Source organism: Lissotriton vulgaris, chromosome 5 (assembly GCF_964263255.1).
Source record: "Lissotriton vulgaris chromosome 5, aLisVul1.2, whole genome shotgun sequence".
Taxonomy (NCBI): Eukaryota; Metazoa; Chordata; class Amphibia; order Caudata; family Salamandridae; genus Lissotriton; species Lissotriton vulgaris.
Window position 1 is genome coordinate 214150787 of NC_141693.1, and position 20387 is coordinate 214171173.

A 20387-nucleotide genomic window follows, 5' to 3' on the forward strand; every position below is an offset into this window, starting at 1 on the left:
CACAAATAACAGATATAGGCCTTTTACCTACCCTCTGGGGCATACCCTCATTGTTATTCCCCGGCACAGGGACTCCTAACCCCTTTTGCCCTGGTCCTCGAACATTTCATGTCGTTTTCAGGTGTGCGTGTCCACACCACAGCCCTTACCTGAGCCATTCCTGCCATCGGGACTGGTCTGTGAGAGGTACTCGCCAAATGCACGTGCTGCTCTGTAGGGCCGCATCCCAAGTACCACCATGACGCAGGCCGGGAAAGAAAGAGAAGGGAGCATTAATGACATACTCATTCCACACACTCCATCCCTTTTTACACTCACACACTCTTGTGCACATTCCCAATACTAAATCACCAACTCACTCTTTACCCACACTTGTGCCTGTTAAACCACACCTAAAAGGACATGTCATGAATTCAGGTTATCAGGACTAATTCATCCATTCCAGTGATCCATATTTGACATCATGGTCATGGGCTCCAAATATCATTGAGCCCACTCAGCCTTCAATCCTTCCGTGGTCAATGAACTCATTACTTCACTCATTGCTTTACAGATTCACATGTTTTGTTATGTTTAAGTGACTTAAATCCATGCAACTCTAAAGAAAATATGTTTGCTTCACTTGCTTATATGGCTATTATTGCCTCAGTGCCACTGTTATACTGGGGTTTTTTTTTGTTGCAGATTTATATAGCGCGAACTAGACCTGAAGGTATTGAAGAACTTTACATGAGCGCCAGTTATGTTACACAAGGACACATTAATTTCTTGGTAGGCACGGGGAGATTAAGTGATTTGCCCAGAATCACAGGAAGCTGAGCCGACGCCGAGACTCAAACCTCGTTCCTCAGTTCCAAAGTTGGCAACTCTGGCCGTAAGGATACAACCTCTCCACCATGTATTTCTTCGAAGCAAGTTCAGCTCTTCCAGTTCAGCGCATAATTTGTACATTCACACAGTGCCTTAGTGAGTGACCTGGCACTTCGATCCATGACTCCAAACCAGGTATGTAATTAATTTCACCACGCATGCTTTATAAGGCGATAAAGCCAGGTGTACAAAGGTCAGTTCACAAAACTGCCACTAATTTTTGGCCAGATGCCCTGAAACTAATGTACAAATCAGTCACAGAGAAAACCACCATTTGCTAGGACATGCGAAAAGACCTGCCACATTGTGAAAAGCTGCAAATACTAAGATGGTGGCCTGAGGGGGCAGCAGACCTCCCATACCTTCACTTGTGTTCACAGAATGCCTACTTGTTTTCATTCAGCCTGTCACTAAAAAAAATCAAAAATAAAATAGATCTTTTTCGAACAGCATTGAGGGGGAGCAGGCATTGGCTGTACCCCGAACTGTTATTCACAGATTGGGGGATGTCCTGGTTTCATAAATCAGTAATCTGTCAATGTTTTGCGACCAAAAATGCTCTTATCCATGAACGGCCATTTACTGCTTTTGCGTAACTGACAGGTGAAGCCATGTTTTCTTGCTTAAGCTAACCATGTCTAAACGAAGTGTTGATCCATAACGTTTTGAGCATCTCCTTCACATTTTGGTTCCCAAGACGAGTAGATGTCGATTAGCTTGCATACCTATGAAGGTCGTCTTCTTCTTTTTTCATAATCTCAGACCCATGCACCCTGTGTGCTTCCTTTGTTTTACAAAGTCATGTGATCATCTTTGGAAGCCTGTATGTGAAATGCTAAACATGTATGCATTTCTGACCTCGCTCCCATATGGTTTACTTGGAGACTCCCTCGTGGCCCGAAACTGTAATGCAAAGATATTTCGTTTTTTTTGTTTGTTAATAAACCCTTTTTCACTTCTATATGTGAGCTCAGATCTCTTTGCTACTTTGCATTACAGGAGGAGGACGAGGCCCCTGCCATGACCTCCAATTCACATTGAGTTGCAAAGTGTACTTTGTGAGATAGACAGAAATTTCCAACTGCTTCAGTGTTTTTGTACATTGACATTTACTGTCTGCGATCACAAAGACTGTGATTTTGCAAATTGTAGGCCTTGCAACCACAAAGAAGTTTAGTATATTTGCCCCTACATGCGGCATTGTAGTGAATGTACAGCAAGTTTTATGGCACCAGAAGGCACTAATCTGACTCTTGGTTATTGTCAGTTGCACAGGTTGATGTTGAGGGACACTCTTTCTCTGATAGTGTGCCAGGAAAAAACTGTACTGACCGTAAAATGCTTATGATCAGGTTTAAATCATAGAAAGTATGAAAATCATTGGAATATAAAATAATAGGTACGTTTTAGCCCGAGTGAGAAAATCAAGGCTAAAGGTGAAACGATTATTTCAAATACAGCAACACACTTGGACAAGACTACAAGTAATGAGTCCTGATTTTCCACAACAAATGCACATTTTTTCACACAGAATCCTTACAGAGAACACACTACAGGGACAGGAAAGAACTCGCTGGAAAGTACTTTGTAGGTAGACGTTGGGATTGAAACAATGCTGATGGCATGCTGCAGTGAACCCCAGGACTAGATGCTCTGCAGCACTCTATGTGCCAGCCCATAAGATTACAAAACAAATTCCTTGAAGAGGCCATGTCATGTACTTTTAGGAATGACACCCACACAGCCAGCATAAGGGCTGCTACTGCTTCAACATACCATAAATCGCTACATGCCTGGATGTCCCAAAAAGAGTTCCGCACCAGTAGGTAACGAGTTGTACAGGCTCACCAACATACTCTTTCCACATATCAAACTTAGCAACGCTCCCTACTTCCATCGTGGGGAACACACTTACAAGTAAATTTGAAAAATGTTGTCTAATTTATATTGTTGTCAACAGTTTTTTTTTTATTTGGGACTCTGGATTTTACACCTTTGCTGTGACCTTGGGTCTTTTAAACAGACACCAGTTGAATTGCTCTCTACAGAACGTATGCCTGTGTCCCCAATAGGCTGCTTCCCCTACTGCGGGCCTAGTGTGTCACTGAAGCAGGTTAAAATATTAATAACACATGTGCTGTAAGTCAGCAGTTGCTTCAGAGATGTCAATTAATGATTCTAGGGAACAGAATATCTCATTCCTCAGTTTTTTCTTTTCTCATGCCGCTAGTGCTGTCCGAGTATCTGGAAGTTCTTGCTGCAGACCCATATCTGTTTAAGATTAAATTCTTAGTTCGCAATTAGCTTGAATCTCAGCGCTGATAAATGTAATCAGCATTAAAATTATATCCCAAATGTAATTTGTCCTGATAAAATAATCAGATTTGAGTTCTGTACTCTAGATTTGTTTAATGTGAAGCTATTTCAACAGCTTTAGCATAATGAGATTAACGCTTTAGCTGAAGTCTTTTTCACGCCTACCTCGCACTTCTGTCACAGAGGCTGTTTCGCTTTGCACTTTCTACTGTGTTCCATGGGAGATATTGTCTACCCATCGTCAAAAGAAACACTGACTGTATCCAGGAGGAGAAGTTGTAATAATGGTGAGTATCTGGTACATATGCTGGGTAAGTGAATGGACAAAGCCTGCCTTCTCTCTTTTTTTGTTTTCCTATTTTTTAAATTATTTAAGCGTGGCAGATCCCAATTTACAATCATCCTCCTGCTTCTTGGAGATTCCTTCCACTACAGAGGGCGGCCAGACTGGTGAAAACCGATCACCCTGTGCACAACAAAGACCAAGCCAGATCTGACCTTGAGTATAGCTACCACTAGCTCAAGCCCGGGATGTTATATATACCCAGGGCACAAGTCCTAAAAAGAGAAGTGGAGGGACGCTGTCACCGGAAGTGACGTCACGACCGGAAGTGACGTCACGAAAGGTGCGCTCCGATCTCGTCGCAGAGATGTCAAAGAGTGAAGTCCAGCTGTTTGGCAGGGGGGACAGCGTCCACCTGGTAAAATAAGTGGAAGGACGCCATCCACCCGCGTGGTACCCCGACTCGAGCCCTGTATATACCTCCTGTATTGAGTCAGTCAAAAAAAGATTCTACATCTGAGTAGTCTTCCATTTCTTCGCCCATGTTCCAACTAGTTTCAACACTGCAAGAGGATAATTCTAGATGTGGAAAGAGGGTTGTAAGGGACTCATTGGCTCTTTTTAAGTCCTTCTCTAAATCACGGAAAATAAGTAGTAACCTGTTGGCGTTGGTTCATGGCGGCATGGCTGAAATTCTGACTTCCATACTTTTTCAAAAACGTATGATCCCACGTGAGTCACTTGACCTCCCTGTGACGTATCTTCTGCATATATGCATTATAATAAGGAAAAGAGTGCGTGAGTGACAAATTTGCAGCACATCTTGATTTTGTGATCCAGTCGGACCCACACACCAGTGTGCTCCACGTACAGTTTCTTAGGATGGAGATGCATCAATAAATATATTCTCTGCAATGGCCCCTGATCCTAGAAGGTGAGTCTGTGCTAAATAAATAAAAACACAGAAAGGTATCCGAACATAGATTAGAACAGGGCACAAGTCCTAAAAAAGAAGTGGGGGGACGCTCCAAGTTAGGTGGTCACCGGAGGTAACGTCACAACAGGAAGTGACGTCACGAAAGGTAGTCCCCTCTCATTACAGGGAGTCCTTCACTTTGACCCTCTATCACACTGAGCCAGCCCGGCTGCCCTTTGTGACTTCTTAGCTTCACGCATTTCAACAGCGACAGGCACTTCTCTACTCTATCCTATGGGTTCAAAATTGCTGAGGCTTTTAAACCACAATTAGCACGCGCAGCCTTATAACTCTTGTATAATTACAGGTCGCGATCTCACCAACGGTGGCATGGTCGCATTTATTGGTGTCTCTCCATCTCACGGGCCTCAGGCATCCAGCTCTTCTTCCAGGAAAGAACAGTGAGGCAGGGGGGACGGCGTTCCCCTGGTAAAAACCTGGTAAAATAAGTGGGGGGACGCCGTCCACCCGCGTGGTACGCCGACTCGAGCCCTGGATTAGAATGATTCAATTCAGTTATTTTACTGCTGATGTACACTGTTGTTGAAGACATTATTTTATCTCCTGCCCCTTAAGGAGGGGGTTAGGTCGGTGTGAACGGTTACACTGTGGTGTACAACCTCTGTGGGCGGTGGGAACACTGTGAGAATGGAAGTATGTCTAGAGAATGGTGAGTGTCGGCGCAAACAGTATTTGCAGGCGGGGGACAGGCTGGCGGGCAGGGTTCTTCTTTCCTCGTGACCTAAATGCACGGGCACAAAACACCGACGCTTTATCTCCCTCTGAGACTTACAGAAAGCTCCTTTTGCCTCTCAGCTTCTGAGACGCGAACCACGATCCCCTCAGCTGCGCGCGAGGTCACGCACGCATCACGTTGGGCGCGCGCGGCGGGGATTAGGAGGCCGGCTGCGGATCTGTGCGTCTCCCGAGCCTGCGTCGCGCGCGGTGTCCTAGAGCCCTGGGACCTTCCTCGTTCCAGCGGCTGAGCTATCTGGGCTGCAGCCACCGAGCAATGCGTGCAATCTCCGTGGAGCCTGGGCTCAGCTGGCAGGGACTGGCGGTGCGGCCGAAGAGCGCGCTGACAGCCTGGAGGACAGAGTGGAGAGTATTAACAGCATAATCTATCCGACGAGGAAACGGTGACTGCAGTGGAAGAGAATGTGTCGGATAATAGGGGTGGCCAGCCAAGGCCAGCCAGCCTTTGGCGTGACAGTTCTGTTCTGGGTTCTGTCAGTCGGGCAGTTACCCAGGGCATCTATTCACCAGATCGAAAGTGATATTAGGCGCCCTTTAATCCAGAATCATTTCATAAAGCTGATTCCTTGCTTCAGCAATATCCCCCTTGCTGTCGCACGTGTAATGGAAGGGCATGCATTAGAAAATTCAGGGACAGAATGTGCCTATCAGAGATTTTGTAAATGCTAAGACTAAAACTAGGTGGTATCTTTTTCAGACAATTCCATCTCTTCAGTATTTTCCAGAAAACAATGTGTGAAGGGATGGTTTGAAGGGAGGGTGGTAAAGTATTCCACAAAAAGACTTTTATGCACTATAGACAACCCTGAAAACGGATCCTGGCACGGATGGGATTTCTGTCTAACTTCATGACATCTCAGACCAGGGAAGCAATGGAAGATAACTGCTAACCATGGTTACATCTATTTAATGTCCATGGGAATTTCATCACCTATACTAGGTAGGGATTGAAGAACAAGTACCAGACACAAGTAGACTTGATCATACCCTATAACCTCTTAACAACAGACCCTGCAGCAGCACCTTAGGAGACAAACCTTTCCACATGCCTGTCAACCCATAACACTAACAAATCACACCAGCAAATTACGCACAGTAAGAAGAAGCAAAGGTTTATTTTTAATCAAATTGCATTGTGGTTTTTGTGTGAAGAGTACTGTTACACAAAGATAGCCAACGTTTTTTTTTGTATCTTGTTATGTTGCTTCTCGAGGGCTTAGGCTTCATGCTTATATGTATAAAGGGAATCCGGACAACTGTCTGAGGCTGCAGTAATTTTAAAAATGCCAATGCCATCACCATTGGGGTGTTGAGGTTATATAATGAAATAATTCCACAGGTAAGTCAACAACAGCAGATTCCATCTAAACTGCAAATTACACCCCACAAATCGTTTTCATCTATGAAGAATAGTTTAAGACCTCCCCTCAAGATTACCTACTGTTCATTATACAGGATAGAAACCCAAAAATTAAAAATTAAGTCACTCACTTGGCCATACTGTACATCATACAATATCCTGAAAAGTTAATTTGGAGGAAATAGGGTGTGTCTTCCTCACCTGCCTAATCTGACCTCAGTCACTGTGATTAAATACTAAATCGGCAGACTTGCTTCCTACATTAAGCTGGTTATCAATGCTACTACGGTGCACGTGTTAATACTCTGCCTACTTATCCTTACCTCAACATCACTCAAAAACGCCAGGTAAAATCCAGCAGACCGTGCGAATTACAGGCCCATCTGAAAGTCATGCCAAATTAATAGAGCACATTCAAGCCCAACAATTGCTAGTGTACACAGAGAACCGTGCTCCGATAAGACATAGCTGAATCCGGCTAGCCCTTTCCAGGGCACAACATGCACTCAAGTATCCATATGGGTGGAGTTGGTACACCCAGAGGTCCGTGGCAAACACTAGCCTTGATCCTTAGAGACAAAACAGCTGCATGCAAAATTATTAACCACAATATTCTGCGTAGTAATTTTTTCAGTACCATCCTCATCTTCAATACACACTCTAAGCAGTTAAAATACTAATTGGCTCTAGTTTCCAGAATGCTAGACCATTGTTTTAGTTTATTAGTGTGCCTGCGTTCCACTTGACCAGGCTTTGAACTACACCACTACATATGTATACAATCTCCCAAAATGTATTTCTACCTAATTATATATCCTTCAAATTTAGCTTTTTTTTTACCAGAATGAGAACCAAATACAAACTACTGACAATTATATATGAAGCTATTAAAGGCACTATCCCCTGCTGTCTCTCTGCCATCTTTACCCGATACACACCAATCGCTCCTCTACCTTTAAACATCTGGCCACACTGAAGCCACTCTGCGCCAGCTCTGGATTTCAGTCATTGAACTGTACACTGAACTGATCTACTACCAGGTATTCATGTATGCCCCTCTCTAGAGTTCAGAAACCATGAAATATTATCTCTTGCTAATCCAAGGGCCAGAGTGGATATTTCCTATCACACAAACACTCAGTAAATGGGTATACAATATGTCTATACCATCTCATTGGATTTTGATATGTAATTAAATGTACCTTTGCTGATAAAACCACAAAATATGTCATGTAATATTCACCTATATGATTAATCTTACTTAAATGCAATACACTACACCCTTGTTTTGTGTACTGACACAATATTCTTACACACAACATTTCTGTTCAACAACTTATGGATGCTAAATAAACAGATATTTGAATGTAGCTTGAAATAGCGGGATCCATCTTCCAGACCAGCTTAAAGTAGGGTGAAAAGGGGACTACCTCCCCATCATGTATATCTGATGATCAATTGGGTCAGCGTCTCCACTAGGCTCTTCAATATTTACATGGGAGCAGATGATCTGAGGTCTTGTGTTGGGATGCAGTTCATTTTATTCATGAGGTCCTGGTAGTATGTAGCTTATTGAAGTGCTCAATGATATGTAGGTTCTTGTCTTTAATGAACCACAAAGAGCTTTCAACCATGGCAATTGGAGAAGAAAATCCTACTGGGGTCACAGCTTTAAGCCATTTTAAGCAAGTGGTAGAGTATTTCTGGAATGAAGAATGACAAATGCGGTCTTCATAGTATTCAGTTTCTACAAAAAAGTTGTAACCCATTAACTTAATTCTTCTAGGTTGTTTTTACGCTTGATTGAATTTAAAGGACTGGATACCCTGAGGTATATCATCAGCTTATTAGTGTGTTGCTGTTTTCCCCTTTTACCATTTCAATCTGTGGCTCCATGTACAAGTTAACGAGGTGTAGGGAAAATGATGACCCTAGTGGTACACCACTGTTTTAGGCGTGTGTTGGTGACTTGAAGGAATTGAGCACTACAAATTAGATTCTGGATGTTAAGAATCATAGGAACAAATTTAAGACTAATCCTTTCGTAACTACTCTGGCTCATAGGATTTCGTCAAGGATCTATAGTAGATGGTGTCCAACATGTAGACATTGTTTCCATTATATTTACACTTTATTGTTTACATTAATATTTGCATATTTATAGAGTGCACCATGTACGACCATCAGCTGATGACACCTAGAGTCGGGTGCAAACAACTACTTAACTCTTAACGGCCTCATTACAAACATTTGAATACTAGCCCTCAAACCTCTGGGCTGCCAATTCTTAACGCAGACCCAAGAAATGTAAAAACAGCTTAGAAACCTGGGGTGATCATAAACTCTCACCTCCCCTTTAAAAGCCAAATCAATGCCACAGAAAAGTAAGAACACATCTAGCTGACATTACTGAGGAATGTTTAACTCCATCTCTTAATGCCTGCCTCAGATATTTTCTGTACAGATTATTGCCATTGATTCACCCCATTCTCAGGTTTTTAAAAGCGGGGAAGGGTTTGAAATCCTCACAAAGATTCACACTTAATAATGAAGGAAGGGACCAGCATATACAACAAGGCAGGTTCAACAGTTACATCAGTGGGAGGTTCGATAGGCCCTCCCCTTCACATACCCTATCAATTCCCTAATTAAAAATGTATAAGGGAAATGCATATCTCTGGAAAGCCCTATTGTCTTAAACCCCATTCCTCACACATCTACTGCTGATGAAAAACATCCACCCTTACGCAGATCTTCAAATCTCACTTCTTCTCTTATCACGGCAGGGGAGTCGGTGGGGTTGAGACTTGAGCAACGCCGGGGTCATGAAGTATAGGTAAGGGTCATGTAAAGGTAGGGCTGTCACTGTACTGTCATCGATGTAATGGGGCACATCATAAAACTCACCGAGGTATTCAAAGGATATATGAGCATTAAAAAAATGGTTGTCTTTTTCAAACCACAAGGAATCTGCACGATGAGAGGAGGCGAAGATAGTATATTTTCAAGAGTTAAAAACACAGAGAAGAAAGTTAGGAGTGCAAAGACCTAAACCTAAGAAAAATAGCACAGATTTACTAGAGGGCAAAAAATATTTTAACACATTAGTGCTACGAGGAAAATAAAAGTTGGGTCATTACTTAAAAGGAGAAGGGGAAAGTACGCAGACGCAGATTTGGAAAACAAAAAGGATGAAGGCACAGATTTAATAACACTTTTTACCATCGGTAAGTGATGCAAAGTTACAAAAAGCAGTACTAAGCAACAGATTGCTCCAACCCGGTTCCCCATCTTAACGGTCCACAGCTCTAGCCATTAGGCCACATCCTCTCCTCAATGTCTTTTCAGTACAAAGTCTATGATTGACAGCACAGCAGATTTGATTGCTGCAATGTGTTAAAAATGTGCAAATCTTCCCTGAAATGCCCTATGGTTACCAAATGTTCACAATGAAGAAACAGATGCACAAGTAATGTCTGAAGGATGATTGGAAAAAGGGCTGGAAGCCTATTGATGAATGAAATGGCTTCATGCCATGTGTCCTTGTTCCTGTAAGGGGGTGGCATTATAGCCTGTCTTTCTGTAATGCTACCTCCTATCATCCCGTCCCCGTGTCTGTGTGTTTTCCTGTACAGCCGGTGTTATAGCTTCTCCATGTTTGTCCCTGTTCATGAGGGTGGTATGTCATGTCCTGTTTGCATATTGTGCTGTAACTAAAGGAAGGGCAGTATATCCTGTCCTCCTATGTCCCTGCTCGTGTGCTGCCCTCTAGGGACAGGGTGAGTATACTCCTGTGAAATGCTCGATGGAATGTGTAGAAAAGAATATAAAGACAGGAAGTTATTGAGGGGGCTGTGCAGGGAGTGCACGTGCTCTTAGTGGGCGTTTACATACCATAATCGTCCTTGAAATAACAAAGAACAGTCGACTCTTGAACAACAGTATCCTGGAATCCACGTATGCAGACGGGCATTCTCTTAACGTGACAAAGGTTCAGGCGGAAGTACTTAAAGGTATGACTGGTCAGGCTCTGAGCTTGAAGGCCGGTGATTCTACGAGAAGTAAGGGAGCTGCTGGCACCCACTGCCCACCTGATGTCCTTCCTGAAGAAAGGTGTGGTTTCAGTCGCCTGTAACCCTGGCCACAACGCACGACTATAGTGCTGGGGAAACTAAAGGAAAAAATATGCCCGTGTATCTTGCATCCATGGCACATATCAGCATTATATTAATATATATATATATATATATATATATATATATATATATATATATATATATATATATATATATATATATATATATATATATATATATATATATATTTTCACCAAAAACTCCCTCCTCACGGACAGAGCAGAGGCCACAGTGGGAAGAACCAAGGAAACACTTTTAATACGGCGAATGTATTTCGGCCAATCAGGCTTATTCAGCGCCAAAACAGTGTTCAGTAGGTGTCAAGGCACCGGTTGCTGTAAGTCCTGCTCCGTTGTCATTGGGCAATGTCAGCTCCACCCCCAAAACAAGTGTATCTGCTCACCAATAGCAGATCACGGGCTTCTTGTGAACTACAGGTCCCAGAATGCTGTGGGATTCCAGGTAGGTGGTGCGGGGGGGGGGGGGTATTGTAACGCCAGAATGCTTATGCCAAGTGCAGGACAGTCTCTGGTGCTGCTGGAACCAATATCCTGCTGTGATGTTTATCAAGCGCTTCCTTGGGTCCCCAAACTACATCAACCCTGCATTCAGGAATCCATCCGGCGGGGGCAGGTAGGTAAGTAACACTTTCGAAGACTGTAACCGATATAAAAAGAAGTGCAGGGGTATGAGGGTTGAATGCAAATTCTGATAACCTTAATTTATGATTTATCTTGCATCATCAGTGCAAACTTTTTCTAAAGGATGGGAAAGAATGTTGATCCTGTTGGTATATCTGGGTAAAAAAAATGATAATTCACATCCATTTTCTGAACTGATGGTGACCACAATCTACAACGAATATCCTTGCTACTATTCCTGGGTGAGATAATAGAAAAACTGATGAATAAATAAAGTATTACATTCACCAGTGACTATGCATTCTTAGATGATATTCGGGCAGTAAACTGTGCGTTTTTGTGGCATGGCGCTTGCACTGGTAGCTGTGACCAATAAATTAAAGCTGATTTAGGATAAAGGAGGGATTGCCACCCTTCTCATGTTAGTTCAAATGTCTTCGAACTGGGTTGTGGGCTCTCCTGGGGAGGGGGCATAATTGATTCCAGGGGATCCACCAGGCTCTGGCCAAGAGAAGCTTCATTCTGACAGTGGTTTGTTTTCAGAGAAAAAAATGAGTGACAATAAGCCACTTTGTAATGAAGCATCACTGCTACATCACTAACATTTTTTGTCATTTATATTCTGACTGGGAGTAGGTGTAAAATGGGAAAGGACTCCAAATATTCATCAAACCTCTCTACACCCCCTATTTCTGATAATCACATTGTGGATATTTTTACACTTTAGTAAGGTCCTGGCTGTCCAGAATAATTGTATGTTTGGCAATCTTGTATTTGAATGCATTTTTAAAGGGGGTTAAAGAACTTAGCTGCAATGTTTAAATATGTTTAGACATATTTAAACATTGGCAATTGGCAGTGGCAATTGTGAAAAATTAAGTGTGGCCCAGAGATGCTTAAAACATTTTTTTTACATGGGGCAAGTCATTAAAATGTTTGAAAACCACTGTGTTTGATCCATCCATAGCATTTGACAAAGTATCACAATGGATAATAGTGTCATGGCTAGAGGAGACTAGACAAAAAGAGAGTCTTAGAATGTCTCACCTCTTTACTTGAAGATTGTTTTCAGATAGTTATGCTACCTCCCTACATTTTTAAGCTTGTTCAGATTGAGTTTGGAGTCCTGCAAGTATCATCTGTAAATCCAACCGTCCGTTGTTAACAAGTGGACCAGGACCCCTGGGGGTTCACCCCCCCCCCCGCATACAAGGAGTCTGTGACTGTTTAGAAAATTAAATCATATTAACAGATTAATACATTAGATATAAAGAAGAAAAAAAAAGTGAAATTGTGAATTTTAAAACATCCCATAAGTGTGAAGGAATTTAAAATTGGAGGCTAAAAATTACGTTTGTGCCCCCAGAATAACTCGTGGGAGAAGTGCAAATACATCAAACAGAATATAGTATGGACGGTGGATGGCCTCAGTTAAATTTAGAAAAGCCCCAACTTTCCCAGTAAAAATGAAAATGTTGATTGTTTTATGTTTGTGAATAAAATTAAAATATTTCATAATTTGTGCATATGTTTGATGAATGTTTGGTTCTGTATTTATTTGCATTGTTTAGAGGTTCAAATTATCAATATTGATTAAGCAAAGGACGCCGACTTTCAGTAATAACTGTGGATGTTCCCTGATTCAAATAATGATTCAGTGGGTGTCTCTGGATTCCAGTAATGATTTAGTGGAGGTCCACAGATGACAAAAGGTTAAGAATCACAGGTATAGCCCATTTAATAAGATCTTATGGGTTATAATTTATTATATAAGTGGATGAGACTCACCTGCTTTAAGGTAATTACCAATGAGCTAGAGGTTCTCATCCTAGGGGAGAGAGATCTATGTGGTTGCAGGATTGGTGGCCATCTTCAAATGGAAAATGTCCTGACATTAATAAAAGAAGTCAGCAACTTGGGCTTCATTTGTGACAACAAATTAGATTGTGTAAGGCAAATAGTGAAATAGTCTGCTTTCTGCATTTACAAGTTTTGTGTAAAATGTTTACTTTCTTACAGAATGAGTAAAAGTTTACATTCATCAGAACCATAGTGGACTCTTGCCTTGGTTACTGCAAGGCGTTACATTTGGCTTTACCAAAAGGTACATTAAAAAGACGTTAAGTTATCACAAAAGTTGGTAGTCAGAGTGATGCTGAGAATTCCCGGTTATATGTCAGTTTCACTCATGTCAACTCCCCCAACTTAACTGGGTGCTGATTGAGAAATGTGTCTCTAAAATCATTGCATATTTGCCATGAATCCATCTTTGCAAAATCCCCCAGGTTTATAAAGGAACTACTTAAGAATATGTTTCCAAGTGCAATCTTGAGTCAGCTTCTGTTCTGTTTGTAGACTTGTAACCCTGAGAATCTTCAGAAAGAAATGAAGCAGAGGAGTATTTCCCTGTGTGACATCTACTGTATGGAATGCTCATCCTACTCCTCATCAGCTTATCGAGGATCACTTGACCTTCAGGAGATTGTTGGAGATCCACTTGTTTACTGCAGCTTAGGAGGACTTTGACCATTGATCTACACGTCCACTATTGGTGTGTTTTAACATAACATAGCAACATGTTTTTTTGTGAATTGATGGTGGCCAGCCTCATGGAGACAACCTCCAAACAGCCAAGACTTCAAATAGCCACTGTCTGAAGGTTGAAGCCAGTGGGCACGAGGCTTAGGAAGCGAGAGATTTTAACTGTGGGCAGGAATGCATGTGAACATGTAAGAAAAAAAAAGATGTGGAACACGGTGCATTTGAAGGAAAGTGTATGGTGGGTATTGTAAGAGGGAGCGAAGCAGAAAACATTGTGCAAAGGAAATTATATCTGGCACTTATGACATGAAACTAAGACTATTAAAACACAGTCAGCATTTGACATTTAGATGACATGCTGTCAAGACACATTGATTAAAATTTGGAACAACCTGGTTGCTTTGGGCATGAGAGCAGCTGAAAGAACAACATGTACGTACCAGGGCCAATGTCTTGTAAAGAGAACTAAGGATGGACCCCAGAACAAAGCCCTGGGGGATACTGTAGGACCAGGAAGAGAGAAAACAGAGATGATGAAGAACAGTATGAGGTGCAGTTGGAAAGGAGGGCATCCTGCAAGGAGTGGGCATGGCAAGTCAGAGAGTTAAATACTCTCCATTGACATTGCTGCGAGATGTAGGTAATAGGTTTGAAACATAGCCAACTCTGGCTTTCATCTATCTGAGGTCGATAGATTGTGCACCACTTAATTGAGTAATTCTAACATCTGGAGAAGTGTGATACAAAGTGCTGAGAAAACACAGATTATTATTAAATGAAGAAGATTCGTAGGGTGCAAACAGACTCGAGATCTGTCAGGCCATGCACACAGAATGCAGGACGTTAGGCAGTCAATAGCACATTTAAGGAAGCATGCAGCAGGAGAAGAGGGGACTGAACATGGCTATTTTCCAAGCAATCTTTGCAGAGAGGCTAACCATTGAATGGCCTAGGTGCCCAACTAGTGATAACAAGCCCTTTCATTTCAAAACTCCAGTAATAACAATTACAAAACTTTCACAGCCAATCACCTGATATTTGCATGCTGATAACAGGTGTGGTTACTTAACTAAGGAGTTCTCATTTGATCTGACTTCAGAAAATGTCGAACCTGTGTTCTTTAAATTACACCAGGATCTCTACAATGGATGCATTAGTCCACTGAGCTGCCTTATCGGCTTTCTTGTGCACTGGCAGAACATTTCTCCTTACAACTGAACAGATGACTGTGATTACCTGTAGCCTAGGGTAGCGCACTTTATCTACTGTAGCTGCTGCTCCCAAGCGCTGCTGACAGGAAGAGTAAGTGCAAACAATACCGACGTAAGGAAACCTGCTACTGCCAGGTATGAGTGCCAGCAAAATGTCTGGGTGAATTAACCACTCACCGCAAACATCTCCTGTGATCCATAGTTCGTAAATTTGAATCCCAGCATGGCTGACTCAGCCTTCCAGCTTCTGATATAGTACATTAACTACAATTAAATTGGATAACACCAACACTTGTTATTTACAGTTCCTAAAAATGGCAGAAGTGTGGAATGAAGTGCCGTACAAAGAATAGGGATGAAGTCTGGAGATACGAGTCTAATCCATCTGTTCTATGCCTCAGAATTTACATCAACAGTGTCCTGGATGCTATGTCACCACCTAGCTGGCTCTGCCATCCTTTTCCTCACTCAATTAATTAATTTTAAAGACTTTTAGAGAGTGTGCAGTGCCCACATATGTACCTCATAAATTAAATTTCTTTGTAAAGGATAAGAGAATACATTTCAAGCTAACCTGGCTGATGAGGGCTGTTACCCCAAAACCGGTCCCAGGATGCTTGTTTCCGGTCCAGGAAAGACATGGCTTGGCAGTTCAGGCTGGACTGTTCCCATGAGGTACTGGGTGAAGCCTGATTTGCATATAGCTGTGTCTGAACTGGGGTGGGGAAGTGAGCTAAAGAACGATGATGGATTCAACCCAGATCTGTGACTGGGGGTGAGTGAAAAGTTTCAGCACTCCGTCCATCATCTCTTTGTGTTTCTTTTCTTCGCCCTAAGTTGGCAGAGTATGTCCAGACGTGGGTCCCTTTGCCACTGGATTCAAGCTAGCTTGGCTGATGAGGGGTGTTTCCCCAAAAATGGTCCTCGGGACGGCTTCTAACCTCTAATTAGCTCCAAGAGACCTTTTGGTGTACGTGCGCTCAACAAATTCCCTAAACATAAACATTCTGTTTTCTTATTAATTAAACATATAAAGGTTATATTTCAGAAATTACAGACACCCTTAAAGAGTCAATTATGTCGCTATCATCGCAGCATGAACTTCTTGAAGGCTGAGCACTTGGCTGATATCTTTCTTGCAGGTTATCTGTAAGGCCCTCAGCACTGCCAAGATTTTTGACAAAAAAGATCTGAGACTCAACCGTACTAGTCACAAAGATGCACGACTTTTGGGAAATTCTAATAAACACATCCACCTCTGGATAAGTATTACATATTTCATGGCAGCAATTATTTAAATTATTGAACAATAGCTCGAGAAGGGACACAGTCCTGAGCGGGCAATGCAGAGAGGGACACATGATGGGTGGCTGGCATAACAGTAAGAAAGAAGGCACTAAAAGACCATGCAAATGCAACAGGGTTGATTAATGTTGAACTTGTCCATTTCCTGGTGAAATTAGCTTAGAAAATGTAACTGATTGCTCATTTCGATCAGTGGGTACCTCTTATTGGGTCACTGTGCCCTAAAATGAACACAGATGCACAGATTACAAGGATGTACAACTATGTACAAAGGAGGGTGGAATAAGAGAAATATGGATGCTCTGTATTGCATTCAAGGCTTCCGTGTTGATTGTTACTGTTAATCAAACAATATGCCTGTGGTCACTCATGCTAACAATGACCCGCAGTGCCCTGTGTACTGCAAATCAACAAGTGACAGAGTGAGAGATAGGCCAACAAAAGGTGAGAGAAACAGTCAATCGTGTTCTCAATAATCAATGGATGACTATCACTGTAGCCTTAGAAAATAACACTGATGGATTGGGATTAGAAGCAATCAGCTGCACTAACTTGTATCAAATTAATCAATATAACTAGGAAAACCAACGAGATCAGCTGAAAGGACAGCAGGCATGGGCAGGCAGGAGACCACAAGGGACTCCCATTTTTACGAGTAAGACCCAGTTTCTAACGACAATGTCACAGAGAGCGTACTGATCAGTAAACCTAACACAGTACTGTCACTGCAGCGCTGTGGACCAAAGACATGAATAATAAAAGGCAGGATAACGGTTATATATATATATATATATATATAGCCAAGCAAGTAAATATATGCATTAAAACCGCATTTGCCCGATGAAAAACAAGTTGATGCTTCAAATAGGCTATCAAGAAAGTTTCATTGTACGCTTTTGCAACCCTAGAGGACTCCTTCTCCAGGGAAAATGAACAATCGCTGGCAACTTTACGCAGGAAAATGGACAGGCACTATTTTTATTATGCTTGGCAAACAAAGTGCAGGCAGCTTTAACTACTCAACAGACAGATATATTATCGAGCACAACAGGGCTCTGATGTCGACGTCAGAAAGTACTACAGGAAAAGGCAAAATGTGACCACTTAAAACTCGGACCACGCTGGTAAAATCAGCAATAAGCTATCCTAAAGCTTTTCTGTGGCTCTCTGAGGTTTCTGGTTTCATTTTCCGTGACGATCGCTTACAGAAGGTGGTGCGAGATGTCCAAAAGGGGGTTTCCCAAAAGGATGTTTGTTTTCCCCTTTAACCTTCCAAATGGTTTTTTGTTACAGACGAATGCAAAATGCTCTCAAGATAACGACACCGATTTTAGAAACCATGTGACATTTGACTAATTTGGAGTTTTTATATAATTGACAAAATTGAGCAGTTTCTGTTGCTCAGCATGTGTACATTGTATTGCACCTGACAGTGGAGGAATACAAATGGCAGAAGTCCTCAATACTAGGACTAATAACACAACAGAAGGTCCTTCATAGACTCTTATCAGCCATTAACTGCTTCTCTACCTACAGACAAAGGGTAAATCATGAGAGAAACTGTAAATGTACTAAGTACCTGGTGAAGGGCCTTTAGGTTCCAAAACCTCAAAAGATACACCACATGCCTGTATCTTTATCTTCCCCTGGAGACCACCACACCTTTGTCACAATCTAGACTTAAGGCGAGTAGAAGCATTTGATGTCACTGGGGCACTCTAAAAGAACACGATTCAGGTTATTTGATGCTTTGCTACCTTAATATACCTGAGCTAGTGCACAGATGGTTCATAGAGAGAGAGAGTGAGTGTGTGTGCATATATATGCATTTGTATCTTTTAACCAAAAAGTGATAGAAAGCAAGAACATGGGGGTACTTGAAAGAATATATAACTAGCACTTAATGTGTGCTCAATATAAAGAGTGCCCATGAATTTCCGTCCTATAGCACCATAGGAGGCTTTGGTAACATGATAAACCAGAAGGCCAAAGGTTGAATCGTTTGTAAATCTCACCAATGCTGCAAGATAGTTTCACGCAATACAAGCTAGCCTGCTGCTTATTTTGTACAACATATAATGAAGATTTGTTTGTCTGTTATTGTTATTTGGCACTTGCACAGTTCACAAGGCTTCCATCACATTCCATTCCGGAGTCTGAGTGGGTTTGTGGAGATATTATGTCAGTGGGGTAAAAGACTGCGCCTTTGTTTATTAAATGTATCAGATTTAGTGGGTTGCGGTTCTGCAGGGTGAGCCCGGAGGGTTGTACCAAGATGGTTTACCCATCTTCTCTTCCGGTAGCTGTAGCCATTGTCAAGCACATAGATATGCGTATATGTAGCCAGTGGAGGCATCTGCTGTTGGGTACCCTCGTACCCAATTATTTGCATATTCCAGCAGTGTTGGGTGTACATGCAGAGTTCTGCCTTTATGCTGTTTGCATGTGGGGCTTTTGTTACTCCCTGCCTGACTGGTTGACTATCATTTCAATGCACTTGTTACCCATATGGTCTCTTCGACCAGTCAAGTCTTTCTACAGGTGATAATAACGTGGATGATTTACATTAGGAGAAATATGACTTTTCCGTCCATTGCAATACGTGATGAATACATATTATGGGTTTGCACAAGGACGTGGCAATGCAGCCGGTAATGCTGGTAAACGTTCTATAAAACTCACCACTGTTCATTTTTATATCTGTACATCAAACTAATCTCGCTCGATTCTCGGGGGCTAGAAAGTTTTCAATCGGTTGCAGATTTATCACAGGGAGTGTTTATTTTCCACTGCAGATGATCCTCCTCGATGTTTGATTTGCACATTCTTGAGGGTGTTTGGGAAGGGACAGAATCGCTGGCAGGTCTGTGGCCGGTAACAGTTGGAGCCCGGCTAATAATTTCACCAGCCCAGAACTCCCTGGCATGCCTTTTACACAGATGGTGGCCTTCAAAGTTGGCACACACTTTTGATATGACTCAATTTTCTTCTGTTTTCAATTGAACATTTCAAATGAAATTTTTCTAAAGTGGGATTCAATCAAATCGAAAGCAATACGTTGTACAATAAGCTGGTAAATATATTGGTTTTGAGGCTTAAGTAGTTGAATATATACGAAAATGGATTAGAACAGGGTTGCTCAAAGTAAGCAAAAGAGGAAAGGTTCACAGCAAGTTCTCCAGGTAATCACCAACTCTGTAAATGAGTCCCATATAGATTAATAATATGCACATGTATCCTGTATGGATATCTTGAAAATCTGGCCTGGATCTGGTCTTCCTGGATTTAGTTGGACACTCTCGACCCAGAGGTCCTTTGACCTCCTTATCAATCTTATTCTGCAAACACTATGAAATTAAAAATGCATCTCCCACTAACAGTCTCTGATCAGCAACCAACTAAAAACAACTAAGCAAATTTCAAACAACGTGTGTTCGCTCAAAACCACATGGCGCTTTGGCAGGAATAAATTACAACTGTACGAACTATAAAACACAGCGAGACCAGTGGACTTAGTGGTTATAGCATGTGTTTGAGTTTAGATGTCTTTGTTCATGTTAGATTGTAGCAAAAATACTAAGAAAACAGTGTTGGAAGTTGTTTGCACTGGCTAATTTGTAAAAAAAAAAAAAGTGCTGGGTTTTTGTCAGGAGGAAGCTTGCACTAGCTCATTTCTCTTGTTAGCCTCGCCTAAAACAGAACCAACTACTAACCATGAAAGTGGGTAGAAGATGGGGTGTAAGGACAAGAGCTGCCGACTTTGGAGCTGGGAAACCATCTCGGCGTTGGTTCACCATCCTGTCATTCTGGGCAAATCACTTAATGCCCCTGTGCCTATCATAAATTAATGTGTCCTTAGCTAGCACTCATGAAAAGTGCTGGTGTTGATGATTAACTCCCGTGCAGAGCCCTGGAAACCACCGGCTCAAATTAAGCACTGACTTGTTTACCTTTTGGGTAAAGAGGTGAACTATCCTGTTGAGGAACAGGCA

General features: G+C 42.0%; 1 protein-coding gene across 3 annotated transcripts in view; it reads right to left on the minus strand.

The window, feature by feature from the left end:
* The window catches only part of NSMF (NMDA receptor synaptonuclear signaling and neuronal migration factor), a 198526-nt gene that overhangs the window by 169800 nt on the left and 8339 nt on the right, over window positions 1-20387 (minus strand). For all 3 annotated transcript variants that reach the window (XM_086921190.1, XM_086921191.1, XM_086921189.1), the window contains exon 2: window positions 150-211. In XM_086921190.1, coding sequence (XP_086777316.1) covers window positions 150-211 — 62 coding nt within the window. The remainder of the gene's footprint in view (window positions 1-149; window positions 212-20387) is intronic.